Source organism: Urocitellus parryii, chromosome 6, assembly GCF_045843805.1.
Source record: "Urocitellus parryii isolate mUroPar1 chromosome 6, mUroPar1.hap1, whole genome shotgun sequence".
NCBI lineage: Eukaryota > Metazoa > Chordata > Mammalia > Rodentia > Sciuridae > Urocitellus > Urocitellus parryii.
The window spans coordinates 73009474-73035915 of record NC_135536.1 but is presented as its reverse complement, the minus strand read 5'-3'; the positions used below and the strand labels follow the sequence as shown (position 1 = coordinate 73035915).

Genomic DNA, 26442 nt, shown 5'->3' with positions numbered 1-26442 from the left:
TATATTTTGTCTTCATTCTCTGAGGTTCTGTCTTTCAAGTGATCTAATCTGTTGGGGTTCTTCCTATTGAGTGTTTTTTTAAAATATTTTTTTCGTTGTAGATGGACATAACACCTTTGTTTTATTTGTTGTATGTGGTGCTGGGCATCAAATCCAGCTTCATGCATACTAGGCAAGCGCTGTACCACTGAATCAGAACCCCCGCCCCTCTATTGAGTTTTCAATTTGGTTTATTGTTTTCTTCATTTCAAGGATTTGTTTTTTCTTTTTTTTTTCCCCTAGAATCTCTATCTCCTTATTGAAGTAAGCTTTTGCTTCCTATATTTTTTTATGTAGCTCTTTATCGAAATGATCTTTTGTTGCCTGTATTTGATCTCTTATATCATCCTTTAATTCATAGAACATTTAAATTATGTATATCCTAAACTCCTTCTCTGTCATTTCTTCTGCTGTGCTGAACATGGATTCTAATAATAGTTTAGAATAATAATTGGTTTGTTTGGGGCACTTTCTTTCCTGGTTTTTTCATGTTCATGTATCTTCCCTTCTACCACTGTGGATCTGAGGTATTACGTTTTTACCCTACAGACTTATCTCGTTCCTGCAGGATTCCAATGCCTCTCCTTGATATTGCTTCTAGGTCCCAGCGGTGTCCCAAGCTGGGAGTTATCCCAACTAAAGATGGTGACAAAGGCATCTCAAGATGGAGGTGGCCGCTTTCAGAGATAGGGTTTTAGGTCAGGTTGGGCTGGGGTGGTGACATTGGATGACATGTTCAGAGTTGCAACTCTGTAGAGTGCAGTGTTGTAGCTGGCAGCTGTCTCCAGACCCTGTCCAGTACCCCAGGTGCAAGCTACAGTGTGTAGGGGATTATGGCAGTGGTTGCAGTGTCCCAAGGTAGAAGTGACTGGAGGAGTCCTATGTAGGTAGATGGAGGTCCCCACAGGACTGGCAGCTGGAGGTCCTGCACGCGGCCCCCAGGTTTCCTGTGTGGGAGTGGTGGCTATGATTCCTGCGTGGGAGAGCAGCTGGGAGTCCTCTAATAACTAGCAGAGAAACAGTATTGCCACTACTTGAATCCCAGGTCATGGAGTGACACAGAATGCATCCACCCTCTAGCCCGCCATCTTGGATCCAGTAATACTTTTTATTGATGGAAAATTTCCCTCTATCATTGGAACACATCTTCTTCTTTTCAAACATTTGTCCTTCAAACATTTAATTAAAACTAAATACCATTAGTTTTTCCTTTTCAGATGAAAGAGATTGAGCTACACAGTAGATTTAGAACTAGTTAAGAATGATATTTGATTTAGGTCCTGTTCTCAGGGCATTAAGTATTAATTTAAGAAAATTCGTTTTTCTCTTTTTTAGAGAGATATCAGAGAAAATTAGGATCAAAAAGATAGTAGATGAGTGGATTAAAACTATTTCGGCAGAAATTCAGGTATGTTTTGGTAAAATTTAAAATTAAGTTGAATTTTCAGAATGTAGCATTAATTCCAGTTTATAATACTTGTTCTCAAAATATTCTTTACATCTGAGTTCACTGAAAATTCTTTATTTCCCTTTATCACTGTATTTACTTAGAAGTGATAATTTTGTTTTTTATTTTATTTTATTTTTTTTTTGTAGTTGTAGATGGACAGAATGTCTTTATTTTATTTGTTTATTTTTATATGGTGCTGAAGATTGAACCCAGTGCCTCATGCATGCTAGGAAAGCACTCCTACCACTGAGCTACAGCCCCAGTCAGGGATAGTTTTATTTAACAAATGTTTTATCTTAAAAATTATACTGTGACTCATATCTGGAAAATTGTTGGTCAGAAATATGAGTAACTTGATAAAAAATTTAACAAAAGCATTTAGAAAAGATTTATGTTTGCAAAGATGTTTTCAAGTCAGCATATTTAGAAGCATTGGCTCACTATCATAAAAATAGCAAAGTTACTTAAAAGTGACAGTTTTTTCCAATTTCCAAGATGACTAAGTGTACAGAAGTCACTTCCAGATAGAAAAACAGTACCTTCTCATATCCACAGAGGGCATGGTATATCTTTAGTGTCAGCATTGAAAAGTCTGGAAGTCATTTTTATTGGGGGCCAGTAATAGGAAATTATTTAAGTTTTATATATATTAGGAAGAGCAGAACAAGACAGAATATTCTGGGGGTTTTTTGTTTGTTTTATTATGTTTTTATCTTGGAGGGCAAGGTGGTTTTTTCCTGACTGTAAGAAGTACTTACGTGCTTACCTATAGTGGTAAGAAGGTAAAGTATCAGTCCATTTTTAGAGCAATAAATATGGAAATACATTTTTAAACTTTCTTATGTTGAAGTATATATCTCTAATATAGTTATGAAGAATTTATATTTACATTATATTTATATGATGCCTCAGAAAAAAAGTCAAAAGATTCAGAATCTAGTTCTGGCTTTGTAGCCAACTGACAATATATATTCCTCTATTGCTATGAATTCTGTGCAAAATATTTATCTTAGTTTTATTATAAATTAAATTTACTAAATTCCTATGGTTCAAACATCAAAAAGAATAAAGTTGCTGGGTGCAGTGGCACACTCCTGTAATCCCAGTGACTTGGGAGAACCGAGCAGGAGGATCACAAGTTGGAGAGCAGCCTCAGCAACTTAGTGAGGCTCTAAGCAATTTAGCAAGACCCTGTCTCAAAATAAAAAATACAAAGGGATGTGGATGCAGCTCATTGGTAAAGCACCCCTAGGTTCAATCCCCAGTACAAAAAAAAAATGAAGTTTATAATGAAAATTTACCCTTCTATCCCTATATCTCATTCCCCTTGCTCCATAAAATACTAGTCATTTTAATTTTTTGTTTATTCTTCCAGAGATTTTTTTTTTTAATTCATGTGTAAGCCAGTATTCTTTCTTTTAAAAGCATTTTAAACTGGTAAACTATATAACAGCAAACAATTTCTGGTGTGAGAGCATTACTATTTTTGTAGGTTTAAGTAATTTTAATTTTGTTTACCTTAGGATGAATTGGCAAGAAAAGATTATGAAAAAAAGAAATCTGATCTTAAGAATCAAAGGACCAAGAAAGCTCAGAATATGAGTAAAGATACTAAAACCAACACAAAAGACAAAACTGTGAACAGGCCTATAATTCCAAGACAGCATTCTCAAAAACAAATAGAGGAACATTTTAGAAGTCCACCTATGAGGAGAAGCATGCCTGCTTCAGGTGTACAGAAAGAAAGAAAAGAAGTAAGATCCTAATCTGGTTTTGTGACATAAATGCTGCATTATAATTATTTCCTTTAAAATATATAAAAAGAATTTATGAATAATGAATTAAACATGAAGATGTTTTTAAAATACAAAGCACCATACAAGTGTAAACTATCTTTACACTATCAACATTTAAGGTTTTGAATTCATAAAGTGGAAGGTGTTATACAAAAGCTGCTTGTTGTTCCTTCCTTTTCAGATGTCGTACTTACTTTTTAAATATTTTTTAAAAGGTAGGTTTTGCTGTGTTACCTATACTGACACCAGACTCCTGAGCTCAAGCTGTCCTTCCTTGGCTTCTGAGTAGCTGGGACTACAGGCCCATGCAACCACACCCAGCTTTTCAGATCTCAGAATCTTAGCATTAAAGTCATGGCAGGTTTACCTAGAGATCATCTAGCTCCCAAACCAGATGATATCAAAAGTGTGTTTCATCTTTGTGTTTGTGTGGTTTGTTTTTAAATTTACTTTTTGTGCTTGGTGAGTATAAGTCATGGTAATAGATGTTGTAGTGGGAATTTTTGTGTGTGCTCTAAATAGGCTTTAATTTTCTTAAAGTCAAATGTAGTTTGTTGGGCAGATCAGCAAAGCATCTAGTTCTTGCCACTTAGTAAATGTTGGATAAATGCTGCCTTTCTGTGGCATTTAGATATGGTTGAAAGTGGGGTCAGGGATGTATGAAGACTAGGTTTGTTGTATTTTATTGTACTGGTATATATATTGAATATAACAAATATGTAAAATGTATTTAAACATTTATTTTTGGTGCTGAAGATATATTAGTTATGGTAAGAATTTTTGTGTTTCTTAGGTAGATGAAATGCATATTTAAATTTTGTGCTTTTTAAAACGTACATTTGAAAATTTCATCCAGAGTTTAAGAGCTATTTAAAATACAGGATTTTTCTGACCTGTATTCTTATTATAGGGCTTGAGCTAGCAAAAGGAGGCTCTAGAAAAATGAGGCGTTTGATGTCTACTTTTTTCTGACTTTAATAATTTTATATTCATAGGGGCATTTAAAATCAACCACAGTGATACAAGATGATGATTATATGTTACAAATATATGGAAAACCTGTTTATCAGGGTCATCGTAGCACTCTTAAAAAAGGACCATATCTCAGATTTAATTCTCCATCTCCTAAGTCCAAACCACAGAGACCAAAAGTAATAGAACGAGTTAAAGGTAAGGAGCCCTCATTTTTTTTAATCTTTTTTTTATGGTATCAGTTTAATATGTCATTTCCTTTTGCTTGCTTTTTGTTTCTTATAAATATAGTTCAAATTATATAATGCTTAGGGATGGAAAAATAATTCTTTCTAGAGATTTGGGAAGAAATGGATGAGAACTTAAAAGATGCAGAAGATAGGAATAAGTGGGAAGAAATGTTGTAGTAGATGATATTTTCAGATAAGGAGGCATCATAAAATTTTAATTTAATTTTTTTTTAGTTGTAGTTGAACACAATACCTTTATTTTATTTACTTATTTTTATGTGGTGCTGACTATCAAACCCAGTGCCTCGAACATGCTAGGCCACAGCACCAGCCTGAAGGCATCATAAAATTTTTATTTAGGGGATAATGAGTCTTGACAATCCAAATTATAATCTAGGAAAAGTAGGCATTTCCTTGAAGACCTTGGTCCATCATGTTTTTTATGAACGGAAAGATCAGCTGCCATAGCTGTTTATTATTGTGTAGTATTTATAGGCCCCGTTGAAGTTTTGTTTGTTCTCAGAGAAGCTTAGGTAGCAAGGTGAAAATGTTTTTGTCTCTTGTTCACAAATAAAACCATGCTCATTTATCACTCCACATTTTGACTCACAACAACCATTTCACTGGTACCCTTAAATATAACTTAGTTAAGTATTGACTGTTGACTGTGTTACATTTTGAAGTTTTTCAGCTTTATTTAGCAATCAATAAGCTATTTTGACAATATGTGATAATTAGTGAGTACCAACCCATTTCCTTTTCTTTCTAGAAGTTGGAGCTGTGACAACTACTTTAGTTCTCTTTTTTTTTCTAAAAGTTATCTTTTATGATGTGAGGTTATTTACAAATTATACTGGTATTATTTTAGTAAACATATAGCTTATGTTACCCCAACCCTAATGTTTCCTATTATTTATTGGAGACTTACTATTAAATTATAAAAAAATTAAGTAAAATAAAAATATATTATATTTGGAGTTTTGAAAGCCTTCTCAAAAAATAGCTTGAGATTTTAAAATACTTTCATATCAAAAATATGAAATGGGGGGGTGTACCAGGGATTGAACTCAGGGAGATTCAACCACTGAGCCACCTCCCCAGCCCATTTTTAATTCATTTTGAGACAAGGCCTCACTAAGTTGCTAAGGCTGCCTTTGAACTCATGATCCTCCTGCCTCAGCTTCCCAAGCCACTGGGATTACAAGCATGCACCACTGTGCCCATTCCAAAAGTAACTTTTTCAGTAATCCTTTTAATGTAGAATTGAGTGAGCCTGTGGACACATGGTCATTCTGAGGCTTTGCTGCCAGCTACTCCTCTCCTTGGAGAGCTTTTCCTTCAAATACTCAGGGGGCTCCCTCTTAGTCCCTTCCACTTCTGCCTTAGATGTTATCTCCTCAGAGAGGTCTACTGGCCATCCTATCCAAGAGCTGTCTCCTGTCCTTCCTATTCTCTTGCCCCACCTTACTGTTCTTCATAGCATAACATAACTCTTACGTTATTTTTTATTTATTGTTTTCCTTACTACACTCACTGTAAGCTCTGTGAGTACAATTGGTTTATCACCTTCAGATTCTCTGTGTATGGAACAATGCCCAACACTTATTAACATATTAATGCTGAACATATTCATTCAATAGAATGAATGAATATCAAAGATGTAAAAGTATGGCACTAAAATTTTTCTTTTTGGAATCATAAACAAAGGAAGTTTTAAAAAATCTAGATGTATAAACCTACCCATGTGTTAAAATTTATTTTTTTTAAATTTTTTTATTAAAATTTTTTTAGTTGTATATGGATGCAATATTTTTATTTATTTTTATGTGGTGCTGAGGATCGAACCTAATGCCTCATGCATTTGAGGCAAGTGCTCTACCACTGAGCCACAACCCCAGCCCCAAAAATAAAAATTTATAATAATGCCAGGAAAGTTTTAGAAAGTAGTTTAGAAAGTTTAGTCTCTTTTTCCTTGATTTTCTTTTCTTTCCTTTTTTTTTTTTGTTTTTATTTTTTTATTTTGGTACTGGGGATTGAACCCAAGGGTATTTTACCATTGGTCCACATTCACAATCCTTTTTTATTTTTGAGACAGGGTCTTTTTGTGTGGTTGCTGAGGGCCTCACTAAATTGTTGAGGCTGGCCTAAAACTTAAAGTCCTTCTGCCAAGTGACTGGTTTACAGGCATGTTCCACCATGCCTGGCTTCCTTGTATTTTTAACTAGACAGGGGTGGCAAACTATGGTTTACAAGTGAGCTGTTTTTATAAATGTAAGTTTTATTTGAACATAGCTATGTTCATTCATTTACTTACTACCCATGGCTGCTTTCCTGATATATCAGCAGAATTAAATAGTTGTGACTGAGACCACATGGCCAACAAGGCTGAATTATTTACTCTCTGGCCATTTAAGATGTTTGCCAACCTTGAGTCTATAGGTTTCTTTTGCTTTGGGGCTCTGTAACTCTTTATTAAATGGGATGAAATATTTCTGTAAAGAAGAGTTACTGTATTTCCAGATGGTTAGATAATAGATATTTAAGTAATATTTTTATTTTTTAATTTTTATTTTTAAAATTTTTTAGTGTTGACGGACCTTTATTTTATTCATTTATTTATATTCGGTTCTGAGAATTGAACCCAGTGCTTCACACATGTGAGGCAAGCACTCTACCACTGAGCCACAACCCCAGCCCCAAGTAATATTTTAAAATATCTACTGTTGATTGTTATAGGCACTAAAGTAAAATCAATAAGAACACAAACTGACTTTTATGCAACAAAATCTATGAAGATGGATTCTAAGATACGACATCCCATTACTACACCACCTCATGGTGATCAGCAATATTTGTTCAGCCCAAGCAGAGAAATGCCTACTCTTTCAGGTACACTGGAAGGTCATCTAATTCCTATGGCAATTCTTTTAGGTAAGAACCAACAAAATATGTAGGTGAATTTTAATTTTTTAATCAGAACTGTTATTGAAACTATAGTCACTTGCCTTTTCCTGTATGTGTTGTTTTTAGATGTGGAGAGGGCCTCAGTATCTTCTGCTATATAATAGCAATCTGAAATAAGGGATTCCTGCCATAGTTTCACTCACAGGAAACTTTTTTTATTCTTTTGACATTTGATAGTACATGTCATAGATGAAGTGAAACTTTATAATATGTCTATATATGTAATTGACATTCATAATAATTCAAGAATTAGGAAACCTGATTGACTTGTTAATTTTGTTATGTTTTTAAAGTACTTTAAAGCACTTTTATATACTTTTGTACTAGGCTGGGATAAGTAGAAGTCATGTAATTATGTATTATAAGCTGATAGTTGTTATTTACTTATTTGAGGTTTCTGGTCATCATGTTAAAATTGAACAAATAATTTTTGCTGTTCAAATCTAATTAGCTTTCTTTTTTTCTTTTGGTGCCATTGCCATTTTGTCTTAATTTTGATGGATGATTTTAATATGAAATTTTTAAATATAAGAGTTATTTATTTTTTATGGTGCTGGACATTGAACTCAGGGTCTTGTGTATGCTAGGCAAGTGCTCTAACTTTGAGCTGTATTCCCAGCCCAAGAATATTTTTGATGTTATGGTTAATGACATGTCAACTTGACAGCTAACGTGTGTTTAAACATGCCTTCTAGTATAATAATAACTAACATTTTTAAAGCTTAAGCCCTTTATATATGTTCATTTACCACAACAAATAGAGCACTTAGTGTAATATACCAGTTTTATAGGTAAAAAACCTAGGTACAAAGGGGCTAAGTAGTAATTTGTCAAAGACTATACAGGTGGAGTGGAGCTAGGATTCAAATCCAAGCATTCTACTTCAGAGTTTGTGCTTTTAATGAGTATATCATACTCTCTCTTAACGTAGAAATGTAGAAAACAAGTGGGATTTTGAAAGGAAAGCTGAGAAATTTGGGACAATATGTCATAATATTTGTGGTAATATTAGTGCCTAGCAGACTTTGTTTTGAGAATTAAATTAAATAGTACATCTAAAGTGGTTAATGCTAATAAGTATCCCCACTGCTAAAAGAATGACATGGCATTTAGACAGTGGTGATGATGGAGGGAGATGAGTGCTTTCCTTTCGTGCAAGAAAATAGCCATAAAATCCAGACAGTGGGTTGTTTCTTTATTTTTTGAAACAATTGACTTTAGTTTTTTCCCCTAAACTTCTTAGGACAAACCCAAAGTAATAGTGATTCCATGAGGCCTACTGGAGTAATGGTAAACAAGCCACACCCTATAACTGTGACAACTTCTATTCCTCCATCATTTCGAAAATCAGAAACTGGGATAAAGAAACCCAACATAGCAGTTGTGGAAATGAAGTCAGAAAAAAAAGATCCTCCTCAACTTTCTGTACAGGTATGCCACAGTACATGAGCAGAAAATTTTAAGGCAAAATCTTTGGCTTAATATGTACTTATAATCCATTATAATACTTCATGAGAACTTTCATCATGGCTCCTTCATTCTTTAAAATTGTGATGTTAATATGATGTCCCTATCCTTGTTGTGTATGATTTAAACTACTTTTAGGCCAATGACTTGTATACAGGTGACTTGACAGTATCCGGAGGGAACAATTGAGTAGTATATTATAATTAATTTAAAAAGAATGTTGAGATTTATATAATACTTCAAACTTTATGCAAATATATAAGAAAAGTTGAATGAATGTAAATATAACTTTCTTTTTGTGGCACCAGGGATGGAACTCAGGGCCTCATACATGCTAGGTAAGCACTCTATCACTAAACTATATCCCCAACCCTTTTTTTCCTCACAGTGTTTGGGATCAAATCCAGAGTCTCATGCATGGCTTGCAAATGCCCTACCCTTCCCAAGCCCTTCTTATTTTGTTTTGAGACAGGTTCTCCTTAAATTGCCCAAGCTGGCATCAAAATTAAGGTCTTTCTACCTCAACCTCCTGAATCACTGGGATTATAGGTGTTTGCTACCACTCCTTGCTAGATAGAACTTATTTTTATATTCAAGTTATTGATTCTCTTCAATTTAATGTATAATTTTAGTGAAATTCTAATTTAAAAAATACTCATGATTTTTTTCTTTCTTGAACCATAGGATCATCATTTGGATATCTGAAACAATAAAGGGTTTAGAAAAGTTAAATGTTCGAGTACTGATTCAATATAACAAGACTTCAGAATTAGCCTTGGGTATTTAAAAATAATGTAATGTGATAGAGACTTCATTAATCAGTGGGAAATAGAATTCATGTGACTAAAGCAATGCACTTATAAATGACTTAACTCAATTTTAGAGTTTGAATTCCTATTGCAACTATCAATTGAGTTCTGAATAACCAGACAGCTAAAGTTTAATTACATAATATAAAAAAAAATCAGAATTTTTACAAAGCTGAAGCTAAGTATAGCTAGATATGAGGGAAAAAAAAACCCTAGATATGATAGAAAATTAGATTTGAATCTGTAAAATCTAAAGGTTTTATATTTTTAAAAACATCTAAATAAAAAATAAAAAGGAAAACAACATACAGTGAAAACATATGAAAAGAAAATAGTAGTGAATAATTAATTAAAAAATATAAAGACCTTTATAAATCAATAAGAAAACATGTAGGTCTAAATCCTGAAATATTCAAAGGCTATGAATAAGAGTCTACAAAGGATGAAATACAGCTAATCATCAAGGAAATTAAATTTTGCTAATAGCCAAGATAATGCAAAATAAAATAATAATACACTTAACTGTTACTAAGCCGGGCATCGTGGTGCCCACTTATAATCCCAGTGGTTGGAAGGCTGACGCAGGAAGATCACAGGTTTGATGCCAGCCTCAGCAATGTAGCCAGGGGGCTGGCTGTAAGGACCCTAGTGAGGTCCTGTCTCTAAATTAAAAATAAAAAGGGTTGGGGATGAGTGGTAGGGTACAGAGGTGGGGTTACTCAGAAAGTGACACGTGACTTCCACTGTTGCCCAGTCCCCTCCAGAGGGGATGAGGACCCTGGCCCTCTGTCTGCCACCATACCAACAGCAGCACCAGGTCTGTGTGTCACAGGACCAGCTCATGCCCTCAGCAGAGCAGCTGGAAGCAGTGCTCCCACCAGCACACTCTCTGGCCCAGCCACCAGCCAGGTCTCACTATGGTAAGGATGAGTGACAGGTTGAGTTCAAAGTCCTCCAAGCATCAATGAATAAATAAATATGAGGATGGGCCCCTAAGCTCCTGCCTCAGAGGTGTGCACAACCCACCCAACCCCTAGGAGACTACAATGCAGTATTTCTGTTCAAGTTGTGAAATACACATAAACACACACACACACACACACACGCATGCATGCGCGCTAGAAAGGGCTGGGGATGCGGCTTAGTTGTTAAGTGCCCTTGATCCCCAGTACCAAAAAATAAAATAAAATAAAAAACCGTTACCAAATAAGCAATCTTATTATCTAACTTTTGTTGAAAGTTGGATAAAACTTGGGATTAATTAAATTTGAATTATGTAAATAGAGATTGTTTTGATTGCATTTGCCAGTAATTGCTAAGAATCTGAAATATTTATGTCCTGAGGCCCAAGAAGTTATTAATCTGATAGCAAAGTTTAGGAAGAAAAGCCTGTGTGTGTGTGTGTGTGTGTGTGTGTATGTGTATAAGTTTTTTTGTGGTGATTTTTGTATAATCATGGAAAAGTTGGAAATACCCTAAATGTTTATCAATAGGAATGTAATTAAAATAATTAAGGTATTTATATTTGTTGAAAAATTAAAATATAAAAATATAAAGTCCATACAGAGGCATGATAAGGTGTTTATGATCTAATAGTGAAAAATCAGAAATGAAAACTATTTTAGATTTACCTATGGATATATCTATAGATAAATCTATATATAAATATAAAATAGGTAAATATAAAAGGACAAAGAATATAGTAGTAAAATGGAGTTGGCTTAAGATAGAATTTTCTGTTTCCTCCTTTACTTTTTATATTTTATAAAATAAGCTTTCATAATTTAAAAAGTTTGTTAGCCATTGACTTTACAATAAAAATTTAGAGGGCACATTTTCTATCTAGCTTTTTGAAGAATATTTGAGTCAGAATGATGCGGAAAATTAGATGTTGTGTTCTGTTGTAGGTATTACCCAGTGTAGACATTGACAGCATTTCAAATGGTAGTGTTGATGGTGGTTCATCTCTGTCAAGTCCCAAAGAAGCCTCTCTTCCTCAGCTGCAGACTTGGATTCAGGTATATTTCAGAATTCTATCACTGTTTTGAGTAATGTCTGAGTGTAGGTTTTATTCCATGCAAAAGCATTCTATCATAATCATAATCTATTATAATTAGATTTTTTTGAAGAAAAGATTCAGAATAAATCTCAAATTGTTTATGAACTTGAAAGAAAATTTGTTTTAGATCCTTACGTTTGTAAGTATTCAGAAAGTAATAATCCGTACTATAACATTTAAAAAAAATATTTATTTATTTATTTTTGCATTACAATTCTTAATACACCATTATATCATAATTTATCATAACTCCGATTATATATAAGGTATGTTGACACCAAATTCACATCTTCATACATGTATTTTGAATATGAGGGTCTCCTTTCACTATCTATGCTATTCTCCTTCTCCCTCCCTTTCCCTCCCACCCCTATTCCCTATCTAGAGGTAATCTTCCTCCCTTGCTCTCCCTCCCAACCCCATTTTGAGATACCCCCCTTATATCAGAGAAGACATTCGGCATTTATTTTTTGGGGATTGGCTAACTTCACTTAGCATAATCTTCTCTAATGCCATCCATTTCCCTGCAAATGCCATGATCTTATTCTTTTTTATTGCTGAGTAATATTCCATTGTGTATGAATGCCACATTTTTTTTTTTATCCTCATCTACTGAAGGACATCTAGGTTGGCTCCACAGTTTAACTATTGTGAATTGTGCTGCTATAAACATTGATGTGGCTGTGTCCCTGTAATATGCTGTTTTTAGGTCCTTTGGGTATAGTATGAGAAGAGGAATAGCTGGGTCAAATGGTGATTCCATTCCCAGTTTTCCAAGGAATTTCCATACTGCTTTCCAAATTGGCTGCACCAATTTGCAGTCCCACCAGTAGTGTATGAGTGTACCCCCCCCCCCATCCTCGCCAGCACTTGTTGTTTGTCTTCATAATGGCTGCCACTCTTGCTGGAGTGAGATGTTATCTTAGAATAGTTTTAATTTGCATTTCTCTGATTGCTAGAGATGATGAGCATTTTTTTGTATATTTGTTGATTGATTATATATCCTCTTCTGAGAAGTGTCTGTTCAGGTCCTTGGCCCATTTATTGATTGGATTATTTGTTTTTTGGGGTGCTTGTCTTGTTGAACTCTTTATATACCCTAGAGATTAGAGCTCTAACTGATGTGTGAGGGGTAAAAATTTGTCCCCAGGATGTAGGCTTCCTATTCACCTCACATTATTTCTTTTGCTGAGAAAAAACTTTTTAATTTGAATCTATCCCATTTGTTGATTCTTGGTTTTAATTCTTGTGCTATAGGAGTCTTATTAAGGAGGTTGGGGCCTAGCCCCACATGATGGAGTTTAGGGCTTACTTTTTCTTCTATTAGACGCAGAGTCTCTGGTTTAATCCCTAGATCCTTGATCCATTTTGAGTTAACTTTTGTGCATGGTGCGAGATAGGGGTTCAGTTTCATTTTGTTGCATATGGATTTCCAGTTTTCCCAGCACTTTGTTGAAGATGCTATCCTTTCTCCAATGCACGCTTTTGGCACCTTTATCTAATATAAGATAGTTGTATATTTATGGTTAGTCTCTGTGTCTTCTATTCTATCCCATTGGTCTACTAGATCCTTACATTTGTAAGTATTCAGAAAGTAATAATCCGTACAATAACTTTTTGATAACTTGTGAGACTCTCATATAAATAAAGAATTTCTCTTTGGTAAAGAATCTTTGATTTACAGGAAATTATATATTTCCTTAATATGAATTATCTAGTGACAATTGGAGTTTATAGTTTAGGATGTTACATTGTCATCATGTTGTCATGATACAAAAATATGCAATCTAGTATGTATTTTCTTCTGAATAATTAAGTTATGCCTTTACTACACAGAAAAATAGCACTGTAGATGGTCCTGGTTTTATCTTAGTCTTGCTCTGTTGTGAGCAAATTTGGTCATTTGGGGGTAGTTTTAAAGAGGAGAAACACCAATGATCTCTCATAGTTACAATTAATAGAACTGACTCTAAATGAAATTTATACCTAATTTTAATTTTCACTGGTAATTTTTTTCACTAGAATTTTATTGAAACATATATGACAAATAAAAAACTTTTTGAAATGTTTATCATTCTGTTCTCAGCAAGAGGTTATTGCGATTTTTAGTGACTAGCCTTTGCATAGCAAGGTTTGGAAACTAAATTTGTGAAATGACTGTTTATGTAAAAAAAAAATTACTTGATTCTGTATCTTTTTTGAGTTTGTGTTTGTGTATAATTATATACATATAAACATTCTTCTTTATCTTAACTATGAGAGAAATCATAATCATAACATTTTGATGGAGTCCTTTTTTTTTTTACATATCTTTATTTTATTTTATTATTTATTTTTATGTGGTGCTGAGGATTGAACCCAGGGCCTCATACATGCTAGGTGAGCACTCTACAGCTGAGCTACAACCCCAGCTCCTTGATGGAGTTCTTTAAATGTTAAAACTGATATTTAATTTTTTATTGCTTTGAAATGATGACCTAATGGCTTGGGACTAGCTTGATTTCATTTTCTAATTGAATAAATTGAGAACAGAATATTAAAATAAAAAACAGGGCCATGTAATTGCAAATTTATGCTACATGTGGAAATATAAATTACATATAAGATTTAAAAAGTTGAACACAACAAAAACTTTCTTTAAATTCTTTCTTAGACTCCACAATTTATGAAGGTAGATGAAGAAGATGAGAAGTTTCCAGGGAGTAACTTTGATGAAGTAATCGATGTTATACAGGTAACAAAGGTTAGAAACCATGAACAATTGTATGTCTACTAGTATTTTCCAAGTGGTTGAATATCTTTTGACTATCAATATTATGTTTCAGTGCTTTGAGAAACTAGCTTTTACTTTTACTTCAAGTTGTTCACTTTTATTTTTAAAAAATTATCAAGTTGTTATTCCATAATACAATGTTGTTTTAATCTGTAGTACCTTTCTGCCTCCATGAAATTTTATGATTATCTGCTGTTTCTAACCTACATCTTGTCTTGTTTGCTTTTTACTTTTCTTTTTTCTTTCCATTGCTTTTGGTTTCCCTCTTTTGAACCAGTCCTTTTTTTCATTTTATGACATTTATCTCTTGATTTCGAAAAGGTCATCTGATAGTTTATACTGAGAAAAAAAGTTGTGAATAGTTTAAAATTTGAGGGAAAATCCCATATGCAGGCAGAGTTATAGAAATAAAGGAACAGAAGTAGGGAAAAAGTAGGAGGAAGTAAAATATAAAAGATGGAAAAAAGGATGATAGATCAAAGAAACTACTTGAATATTATATGTCATTGGATTTTAGGGAAGATATTTTTTGTATTTCTTTCAGAGCTGAGACTAGTGCTATTAATCAAAAAATGAAAGCCTACTTTAAAATATGCAGAGGTATGTGTTATATTAATGCTTTTTGCTCACAGGTATGTCTTCTTATCTGAGCACCATATAAGTGTTTTGGAGACAAGAACCCTATTTATTTTCATATTCCTCATGCCTAATGAAAGAAACAGTAGAACTAGCAAGGGACTTAGAGTTCAAAGACAAGGGTTCCTGCCCTATGTCTACCACTTATTAGCTGTGTACTTCATATGTCTGTAATTGCTTCAAAATAACACGTGAAGGGGGAAACGGGTGGGAGGTTAGTTTATATTACACAGAGTTGGCCATGAGTTGAGAGCTGTTGAAACTGAGAATAGATAAATGTGATTCTGATTATTTATTTATAACAAATAGTATGTGGGAACTATTTTATTTTTTTAAAGATGTGTGACATTTCTCATCATAATCAGTTTAAAAATTCCAGAAATAACTCTTTTGATCATGATGATATGAATAATGTATAAGGTGATCTTACTGCATATTTATTTATTTATAAATATTTTTAGTTGTAGATGGACACAATACCTTTATTTATTTATTTTTATGTGGTGCTGAGGATTAAACCCAGATCCTCACCTGTGAAAGGCAAATGTTTTACCACTGAGCTACAACCCTAGTCCTCTAACTGCATATTTAAATTGTAATTTTTACAAGAGGGAACAGTGATAATTGGGAGCATCAGTTTTTTTATGACAATAAATTCAATATATAAATTTCTACAAGGAACTGTTAAATGTTTTATGAAGTAATAATCAAGTTTTCTAGGTTTTTTTTTTTTGACTATAGGGAATGAACATTGGATTTTTTTATTTTGTTTTTTCTTTTTCTTTGTCTCACCCCCCTGGCCCAAATTGGGTTTTAGAGACACATAATTTTGTAATAAATTTTCTGCAAAGTGATACATATGATTGATATGTTATAATAATGTGCTCCCACATTAGAAATGCGAGTTAATTCACCCAGGTAAGTTCCCTGTCTATACATGGCACTCAGTAAATGTTCATATTCAGATACGTGAACATGATAATTTTATTTTTATTCTTACCAGGAAGAGGAAAAATGTGATGAAATCCCAGAAAGCTCTGAACCATTACTAGAATTTAACAGAAGTGTTCAAGTTGCTTCTACAAAGTATAATGGTCCTCCATTTCCGCCAGTTATTTCTACTTTTCAGCCCACTACTGAAATTCTGGATAAAGTAATTGAGAGAAAAGAAACGTTGGAAAATAGCTTAATTCAGTGGTGCGTTTACAATGATTTCAATATGAATAGATAGTAGTACATATAAATGGGAAGTATTAAATTTTAGTCAAAAAATCTTCCTTGTCTCTTTTTGTTTATTAAACTTTTCCTTTGCTAATTGATGTAATGCTAAAGGCATAACTAACTGATAGAGGTATTATTTTGGTCCTTGAATATTTACACTTTTGCTGTGGCAAGAGGCTTTTCTGAGTAATTAAACCTTTAAAATGTACATGTTCTTTTATCTAGTGACTCACTTTCAGAAACTTAGCCTAAGGAAATAATTATGGATTTGCTAACAGGCCATATAACACCTAGCATTAGAAACAGGTCACTGTTTTAAGTTTATCACATATTTACAACAGTAATTAGTAATACTGTTATTACATGTAAATATGAAGTGAATTCTTATTATATTGTGTAAAACCTTAAGGAATTTATGGAGCAAAATAAAGCAACTGGATATTAATAGAGTTATTAAACTTAGGTTTAGAAGACTGTGGAGGGACATTGAAAGATACTAATAATTTGCTGGTGTATAAATGATACTTACAATGGAACCCCAGCTCATAAGACCTTATTCAAAAATAAGTGTGCATGGAACAGAAGTTCAAAATGTATATACCAAATTGTTAATTATGTTTATTCCTGAATCTAGAATTATTAAGTGAACATTATAAATTTTTAAAAGCTTTTATATATTTTCTACTACAAATGTCTGTCATTTGTATAATAATAAATTTTTTGTGGGGAGGGTACCAGGGATTGAACTCAGGGGCACTGGACCACTAAGCCACATCCCCAGCCCTATTTTGTATTTTATTTAGAGACAGGGTCTCACTAAGTTGCTTAGTGCCTCACTTTTGCTGAGGCTGGCTTTGAACTTGCGATCCTCCTGTTTCAACCTACTGAGCAGCTGGGGTTCAGGCGTGAGCCACAGTGCCTGTCTTAATAATATTTTCTAAGAAGTTTGTTAGCTACTCTAAAGAAATGTACTAACAGAGGTTTTCTATTCTTTTCCCCTTTCCTTTCCCTTCTTCTTCTTTCGAAAATGACTTTGGAAAAAACCTTTTCTTTCCTTTTTAAGAGGAAAACTACTCTTCATTATAGTCAATGGAAAGGGCAGATGGATATTTTTCTCTAATTTTGATCTGATACAGTTTTATATGTGTATTCTCAGAGTGGAAATCAAACCTAGGTATGCAATGTGCTCAACAATCATTAGGCAAATCTTCAATTTAGGGGTTCTGTTAGCCTTTTTAATTTTTTTATTTTCAGACAGGGTCTCTCTAAGTTTCTTAGGGCCTTGCTAAGTTGCTGGGGTTGTCTTTGAACTTGCAATCCTCCTGTTTGAGCCTCCTGGACTGCTGGCGTGGGCCACCATGCCTGGCTAACATGAAAGATTTTAATTTGATTTCTTTGACTATCTGAATACTCTCCCACAAGGAGATTCTGTTTCATGTGTTTTATCTTGTTTGAAGGCACATTTTTTTCTTCTTTCAGGTGTAACTTTCAAATGACTGCTTTTACATATAATATTTGTGCCCCTGGGTAAAGGTTATTTTTAAGGTTGATATGTGTAACATTTTATATATTTCAATCAAATTTAGAAATCCTTAATTTGTATTTCCCCACCTTCCAGGGTAGAACAAGAAATAATGTCAAGGATTATCTCTGAGCTCCATCCAATCCAGCAGCAGGCCAGACTTAATGCCAGTGTTTCAGTCAGTGAGGCAAGTGAACCAATGACCTCTGACATTGGTAAGTGAAATGGAATTTTTTGTTGTTATTATTAAAGACAGAATCTTTTAGTTCATTGTGATTTATATATCCCAGAGGTCATTTGGCTGACAAAAGCTAAGATTTTGTTGTTGTTGGTGGTGGTTTTTTGTGGTACTGAGTATCAAACCCAGGGTCTTAGGCATGCTAGGCAAGCACTTAACAACTGAGCTCCATCCACAACCCCCCAAAAAAGATGAGGTCTTACTTCAGATCTTACTTCTTAGTTCCTCTCTAGTACTCTAGGGGAGGTCAGTTCTCCCTCATTCCCTTATTTCGTATTGCAGCACTCAGATTATTAAACTACCCCTCTCCTTCCACCCCCAAACTCTGTTATTCTCCCAGAGTACTTTATATATTTTTTATTATAGTATTTAAAAGATTATATTATGGTTGTTTTACTTATCTTTCTCATTCACTAGACTGTAAATTACTCAGGATTTAAGTTATTTCTCCTAATCTAACCTATTTAAATAACTTAAATTTTTAAGTATTCACTGAATGATTTAATGAGCCTCTTTCTGTGAGGAATCCCATACCATTCTTCTCCTTCTTAACCTTCTTCTTCTCCTCCTTTTCCTCTTCCATATTTTTCTTCTCTTCCTCTTTCTCTTCTCTATTTCCCTTCCTCTCCTAACACTTGTCCATCAGTTTTTTGAAAGCCTTAAATTCAACAATTCTCAGTGTACAATTAGACAGTTGTTGACACATGTATGTAGCTGTGCATTAGCCACACAGTCATGCTGTAGAAAGGCCTTTTTGACATCTTACAAAGTTCCCTTAATGCTGCTGCCTCCTGCTTCACCTTCCTGATGCTGAGAATTCAAGCTGGGGATGTTTAATCACTGAGTTACATCGCCAGTCAATTTTTAAAAATTTTATTTTGAGAAAGGATCTTGCTGAATTGCCCAAACTTGTGATCCTCCTGCTTTAGCCTCCTGAGTAGCTGGGGTTTCAAGAATGTGCTACCTTTCAAGATCCTTAATGCTACTTTGCAGAAAATTTCTATCCCCCACCTATGCCTGGTGGTCACAAACAACTACAGAGCTGCTTTCTATCACTATTTTTATCTTATCTGGACTTTCATATATAAAAATCATACAGTATGGATTTTTGTTTGCTGACTTGTTTTATTTGGCTATGCTGAATATGCTTTGGATTCAATCCCCAGTACCACTTATACTATTTCATGTAGTAGTATTATACTCTATGGATATACCAAAATTTGTTAATACACTTACCAGTTGATTGATACTTATAGTTTTTATTTTGGGACTATTATAAATAAAGCTGTTATGAATATTTGCTGACAAATATTGTGTAGACAATTTTTTAATTTTCTTGGTCACATGTTAAATAAATGTATATAAGAAGCTGCTAAATGTTTTCCAAAGCATATGTACTATTTTGTATTATAACAGCAATGTACAAAAGTTTTAATTCTTCCACAATTTCAATAGTACCTGGTATATCAGTGTTTTTATTTTAGCCATTATACATATGAGGAGATATGTCATTGTGTTTTTAAAAATTTACATTTCCCTAATTATACTATGACTGAGTAGTATAATTACTAATAATGATTAATGATGTTTCGCAGATTTTCATCTCCATATTTACTTTGGTGAAATATTATTTCAAACCTTTTTTTTTTTTTTGCAGAGGGTGGGTACTGGGAATTGGACTCAGGAATGCTTAACCACTGAAGCCACATCCCCAGTTATTTTAATATTTTATTTTGAGACAGGGTTTTGCTAAGTTACCTAAGGCCTTGCTACATTGTTGAGGCTGGCTTTGAACTTGTGATCCTCCTGTTTCAGCCTTCTGAGTCCCTTGGATTACAGGTGTATGCTATTGCACCTGGCTTATTTGAAATCTTTTGCTCATTTGTAAATTGGGTTTGTGCCTTCATACATATTATTGGGTTATAATGTTTTTCATTCTAGATGCAAACCATTTGTTTTTGTTTTTGGTACTGGGAATTGAATCCAGAGGTGCTTTACCACCAAGCAACATCTCCAGCCCTTTTTATTTTGAGACAAGGTCTTGCTAAGTTTCTGAGGCCAGCCTTGAACTTGCAATACTTTCTCAGCTTCTTGAGTTGTGGGATTATAGGTATATGCCACCACACCCAGCCAAATACAAGTTCATTATTGTTTATGTGTTTTGCAAATATGTACTTCTAATTTATACCTTGCCTTTTTATTTTCTCAACATTATCTTTTGAAGACAAATGGTTTATTTTGATGAAGTCTAATTTATCAATATTTCTTTTGTAGTTTGTGGCTTTTGGGGGGACATACTGCTTAATTAATCTTTGCCTAAGTAAAAATCATTAAGATTTTTTTTTGTTTTCTTCTAGAAGGTATATGGTTTTAGATTACATTTAGTTCCTTAGTATTTTTTTTTTTTACTCAGGGGCTGGGGTGCTGGAATGTGAACACAGGGCTTCTTGCATGCTAAGCAAGTGGTCTACTACTGAGCAACATCCCCAGCTTTTTGTTGTTGTGCTGAGAATGGAACCCAGGGCCTCATGTATGCTAGGCAAACACTACCACTGAGCAGTTGTAGCACTCTTTGTTGCAAAGTTTTTCCTTTTGCTATTGAATTACCTTAATACCTTTGTTGAAAATTAATTGGCTATATGTCTAGATCCATTTGTGAACTTTCATGAATCTACATGTCTTTTACCAATATCACATACTTCATTATTGTAATTTAATAATAAGTTTTGAAACTGGGAAGTATTTTCCAACTTTGTTGCTTTTTTAAATTTTACATTTCTATGTATTATTATCTATACTGTCTTTCTTCTTTTCAGTCTCAGAATAACCTTCTATTCTCCTTTTATAGACTGATCTTCAACTGACCAAATCCTATCCTTAGAGTCTGCATTTACTTTCTCATTGTCCACCTTCTCTTCAGTCCTGATGGGTTGGTTTCCTGGAGTCTCCTTTAAGAAATTTCTTAAATTTTTCACAGGCATTTAGTTGTCAAAGATGCTGCTTTCAAATCCTTATTCTAGTACATGGCTCTAGCCTGGACACTGTTGCCTGCTTCTAATCCTTAAAATGTTCCCTGGGTTTTAGCATAACAACTTTATGCCATTGTTATCTTTTCAGCTTTAAGACCTTCATTTCTTCATTTATTTTCTGCTACTTGAGTAGTTTGTATGCCTTGCCCCTTTTCTATTTTTCCAGTTTCCTCTTTCATTGTCCTGTGTCATTTGATGACTCTTAAGCCATGCATTTAGGCTGTAAACTTAGAGTTCTGCCTATTGATGGATATTCTACTTGATGCTCCATTGGCATACCAAATTTGGCATATCCAAAGTACATGTAATTTTTCTACCTAGACTTGTTCTTTGTTCTCTATTTCTGTTAATGATTACACAGATTTTTCCCAGCACCCAATTTTCAAAGCCTTGGGGTTATTGTTTGTTTCATTCTCTTTTCTTTGCTCTTCCTCAGCCCCAGGGACTCAGCCAAAACCTGCATCTCAGTTTCATACTCTTTATTGTTGCATTTGGTTACTTCTTCCTATTTAATATAGCTCGAATCTGTCCCCCACACTGCTGTATCCCAGATTTTCTCTTATCATTTAATTTTTTTAAAGAAAGAAAAAAAATGATCAACAAAGTTACAAGAAAATTGATATTTCCCTGGATAAAATTTTTTCTTTTCTTCTTCTTTTTTTTAGTTGTAGATAGACACAATACCTTTATTTATTATTTTATGTGGTGCTAAGGATCGAACCCAGTGCCTCACACATGCGAGGCAGGCACTCTACCACTGAGCCACAACCTCAGCCTCTGGATGAAAATCTTTAAGATTTCCAAATTTGGTATTTATATCCTGTTCTCTTTTTTTATAAAACTGTGTTTATTTGCATTTTTTTTTTTAATTTTGCCAGTGTCTAGGGAGGACTTTTTTGGCTTTTTGACATAAATATTCTGATTCTTGGTCATACCAAACAAACAAACAAACAAATGATTATAGAAATTAAAAGGGAGATTTTGTTGAATATGAGTTTTGGATTATTGATATAAAAATAGCCCTGGCTTATGGAAACTATAAATTTTTATTTTTTACCCTCAGCAAGTGATCCTAAGACATCTGTAAATAATCCCATAGATTGCTGTCATTGTTGTACTACTAAAAGAATACTCTTTGGAGAGAGCACATCTCCTTTGGGTTGTACAGATCATCGTTCATGTATTTACACTGTTTAGAAATACCACTTCATGGTCAGTAAAGTCTCGAAAAGCTTTACTTAATTTTGTATACATTCATGTAAATGAAAAGTAAAACCCATTGGAAAATTAATATATCTACAGAACATCTAATAAGTACCTAAACTGCTGTAGACTTTTGAGGAGCCCCAGCCTGTAATGTTGATAACAGGTGTATCTGAAACTAGATGAAGGAAAATTCGCCTCATACTTATTACATCCTTTTGCTTTGGTCAAAATTGGAAATGTTAGTTTGTTTTCAGATGAGGACATTTAATAAGAATGCAGGTCCTTTTTATCATTAAATTCTGCAGTGGCAGGGAAGAGTATAACTAGGTTTTCACCTATATGTTTTCCTTTCCTTCTTGGTTTATTAAGAGAAGATTTTCATTAAGTTATTGTCTTGCTTTCTTTCCTGGTAAGTAGGTGTGTTTGTATTTTCACCTTTACTTCTTCTCCCTTCCTCACAATATATATGCATCTCTAAAATCTTTTAGGAATTAAGTTTTGGATTATAAGTGGTGTCTTGGCCACTTATTCCAAAAGTTTTTTTTTTTTTTAATTTTTTTAGTGGAAGGAACAAGCTATGGTGCTCTCCAGCTCTTTGTTGATGCGGGGGTTCCTGTCAATTCCGACATGATTAGCCATTTTGTGAATGAAGCTTTGGCTGAGACCATTGCTGTCTTGCTGGGTGACAGAGAAACAAAGAAGCAAGATCCTGTGGCTACAAGTGTTTCTGGTGATGTTTTATCAAAGGAAACATGTTTTCCGGTAGGAGTGCCTCTGCTTTCATGATTAAAAGAGTTCTGTGGAGTTTTTTTTTTAATATATTATTAAAGAATGATAAAATAATAGATGAATTTTAAACTGCATGAGATAATTGTGTATGGCAGAAATTTTATTTCTTGTTGCTATGACTAAAGTGTAATATTTTTCCTAGCATTTTATTTTAAAAACTTAAATCTAGAAAAAAGATGAGAGTATAATACAATGGACATTTATAAACCCTTTACCTATATTTCAAAATTGATAGTATTTTGGCACACTTAAAAAATAACTCTATAACCTAGACTTAATTGACATATATAGAATATACCACCCAACATCAAGCAGTTACACTTTTTTCTCAGCAGCACATGGATCCTTCTCAAAAATAGATCATATATTATGTCACAGGGCAACTCTTAGACAATATAAAGGAGTAGAAATAATACCATGCATCTTATCTGATCATAATGGAATGAAACTGAAAATCAACGATAAAAGAAGGAAGGAAAAATCATGCATCACTTGAAGAATGAACAATAGGTTACTGAATGATCAATGGGTTATAGAAGACATCAAGGAGGAAATTAAAAAATTCTTAGAGATAAATGAAAACAGACACAACATATCGGAATCTATGGGACACATTGAAAGCAGTTCTAAGAGGAAAATTCATTGCTTGGAGTTTATTCCTTAAAAAAAGAAAAAACCAACAAATAAATGATCTCATACTTCATCTCAAAATCCTAGAAAAAGAAGAGCAAAACAACAGCAAAAGAAGTAGAAGGCAAGAAATAATTAAAATCAGAGCTGAAATTAATGAAATTGAAACAAAAGAAACAATTGAGAAAATTGACAAAACTAAAAGTTGGTTCTTTGAAAAAATAAATAAAATCGACAGACCCTTAGCCATGCTAACGAAGAGAAGAAGAGAGAGAACTCAAATTACTAGCATACGGGATGAAAAAGGCAATATCACAACAGACACTTCAGAAATACAGAAGATAATCAGAAATTATTTTGAATCCTTATACTCCAATAAAATAGAAGATAGTGAAGGCATCGATAAATTTCTTAAGTCATATGATCTGCCCAGATTGAGTCAGGAGGATATAGACAACCTAAACAGACCAATATCAATTGAGGAAATAGAAGAAACCATCAAAAGACTACCAACTAAGAAAAGCCCAGGACCGGATGGGTATACAGCAGAGTTTTACAAAACCTTTAAAGAGGAACTAACACCAATACTTTTCAAGCTATTTCAGGAAATAGAAAAAGAGGGAGAACTTCCAAATTCATTCTATGAGGCCAACATCACCCTGATTCCTAAACCAGACAAAGACACTTCAAAGAAAGAAAACTACAGACCAATATCTCTAATGAACCTAGATGCAAAATCCTCAATAAAATTCTGGCAAATTGGATACAAAAACATATCAAAAAAATTGTGCACCATGATCAAGTAGGATTCATCCCTGGGATGCAAGGCTGGTTCAATATATGGAAATCAATAAATATTATTCACCACATCAATAGACTTAAAAATAAGAACCATATGATCATCTCAATAGATGCAGAAAAAGCATTCAACAAAGTACAGCATCCCTTTATGTTCAAAACTCTCGAAAAACTAGGGATAACAGGAACATACCTCAATATTGTAAAAGCAATCTATGCTAAGCCTCAGGCTAGCATCATTCTGAATGGAGAAAAATTGAAGGCATTCTGTCTAAAATCTGGAACAAGACAGGGATGCCCTCTCTCACCACTTCTGTTCAACATAGTTCTTGAAACACTGGCCAGAGCAATTAGACAGATGAAAGAAATTAAAGGCATAAAAATAGGAAAAGAAGAACTCAAATTATCACTATTTGCAGATGACATGATTCTATACCTAGCAGACCCAAAAGGGTCTACAAAGAAACTATTAGAGCTAATAAATGAATTCAGCAAAGTGGCAGGATATAAAATCAACATGCATAAATCAAAGGCATTCCTGTATATCAGTGACAAATCCTCTGAAATGGAAATGAAGACAACCACTTCATTCACAATATCCTCAAAAAAAAAAAAATACTTGGGAATCAACCTAACAAAAGAGGTGAAAGACTTATACAATGAAAACTACAGAACCCTAAAGAGAGAAATAGAAGAAGATCTTAGAAGATGGAAAAATATACCCTGTTCATGGATAGGCAGAACTAACATCATCAAAATGGCTATATTACCAAAAGTTCTCTATAGGTTTAATGCAATGCCAATCAAAATCCCAATGGCATTTCTTGTAGAAATAGAGAAAGCAATCATGAAATTCATATGGAAAAATAAAAGACCCAGAATAGCAAAAACAATGCTAAGCAGGAAGTGTGAATCAGGCGGTATAGCGATACCAGACTTCGAACTATACTACAGAGCAATAGTAACAAAAACAGCATGGTACCAAAACAGGCAGGTGGACCAATGGTACAGAATAGAGGACACAGTAACCAATCCACAAAACTACAACTATCTTATATTTGATAAAGGGGCTAAAAGCATGCAATGGAGGAAGGATAGCATCTTCAACAAATGGTGCTGGGAAAACTGGAAATCCATTTGCATCAAAATGAATCTGAATCCCTATCTCTCGCCATGCACAAAAGTTAACTCAAAATGGATCAAGGAGCTTAATATTAAATCAGAGACACGGCATCTGATAGTAGAAAAAGTTGGTTATGATCTACACGCTGTGGGATCGGGCTCCAAATTCCTCAATAGGACACCCATAGCGCTAAAGTTAACAACTAGAATCAACAAATGGGACTTACTCAAACTAAAAAGTTTTTTTCTCAGCAAAAGAAACAATAAGAGAGATAAACAGGGAGCCTACATCCTGGGAACAAATCTTTACTCCACACACTTCAGATAGAGCCCTAATATCCAGAGTATACAAAGAACTCAAAAAATTAGACAATAAGATAACAAATAACCCAATCAACAAATGGGCCAAGGACCTGAACAGACACTTCTCAGAGGAGGACATACAATCAATCAACAAGTGCATGAAAAAATGCTCACCATCTCTAGCAGTCAGAGAAATGCAAATCAAAACCACCTTAAGATACCATCTCACTCCAGTAAGATTGGCAGCCATTAGGAAGTCAAACAACAACAAGTGCTGGCGAGGATGTGGGGAAAAGGGTACACTTGTACATTGCTGGTGGGACTGCACATTGGTGCGGCCAATTTGGAAAGCAGTATGGAGATTTCTTGGAAAGCTGGGAATGGAACCA

At 33.9% G+C, this 26442-nt stretch overlaps 1 protein-coding gene across 1 annotated transcript in view; it reads left to right on the top strand.

Moving 5' to 3' along the window:
* Positions 1 to 26442, top strand: part of Kiaa0586 (KIAA0586 ortholog) — a 130149-nt gene that overhangs the window by 42908 nt on the left and 60799 nt on the right. Inside the window, exons 13-22 of the mRNA XM_077800343.1 lie at positions 1375 to 1447; positions 3013 to 3243; positions 4281 to 4455; positions 7224 to 7418; positions 8695 to 8882; positions 11635 to 11745; positions 14440 to 14529; positions 16199 to 16392; positions 18035 to 18153; positions 22974 to 23173. Of these exons, the coding sequence (XP_077656469.1) occupies positions 1375 to 1447; positions 3013 to 3243; positions 4281 to 4455; positions 7224 to 7418; positions 8695 to 8882; positions 11635 to 11745; positions 14440 to 14529; positions 16199 to 16392; positions 18035 to 18153; positions 22974 to 23173 (1576 nt within the window). The remainder of the gene's footprint in view (positions 1 to 1374; positions 1448 to 3012; positions 3244 to 4280; positions 4456 to 7223; positions 7419 to 8694; positions 8883 to 11634; positions 11746 to 14439; positions 14530 to 16198; positions 16393 to 18034; positions 18154 to 22973; positions 23174 to 26442) is intronic.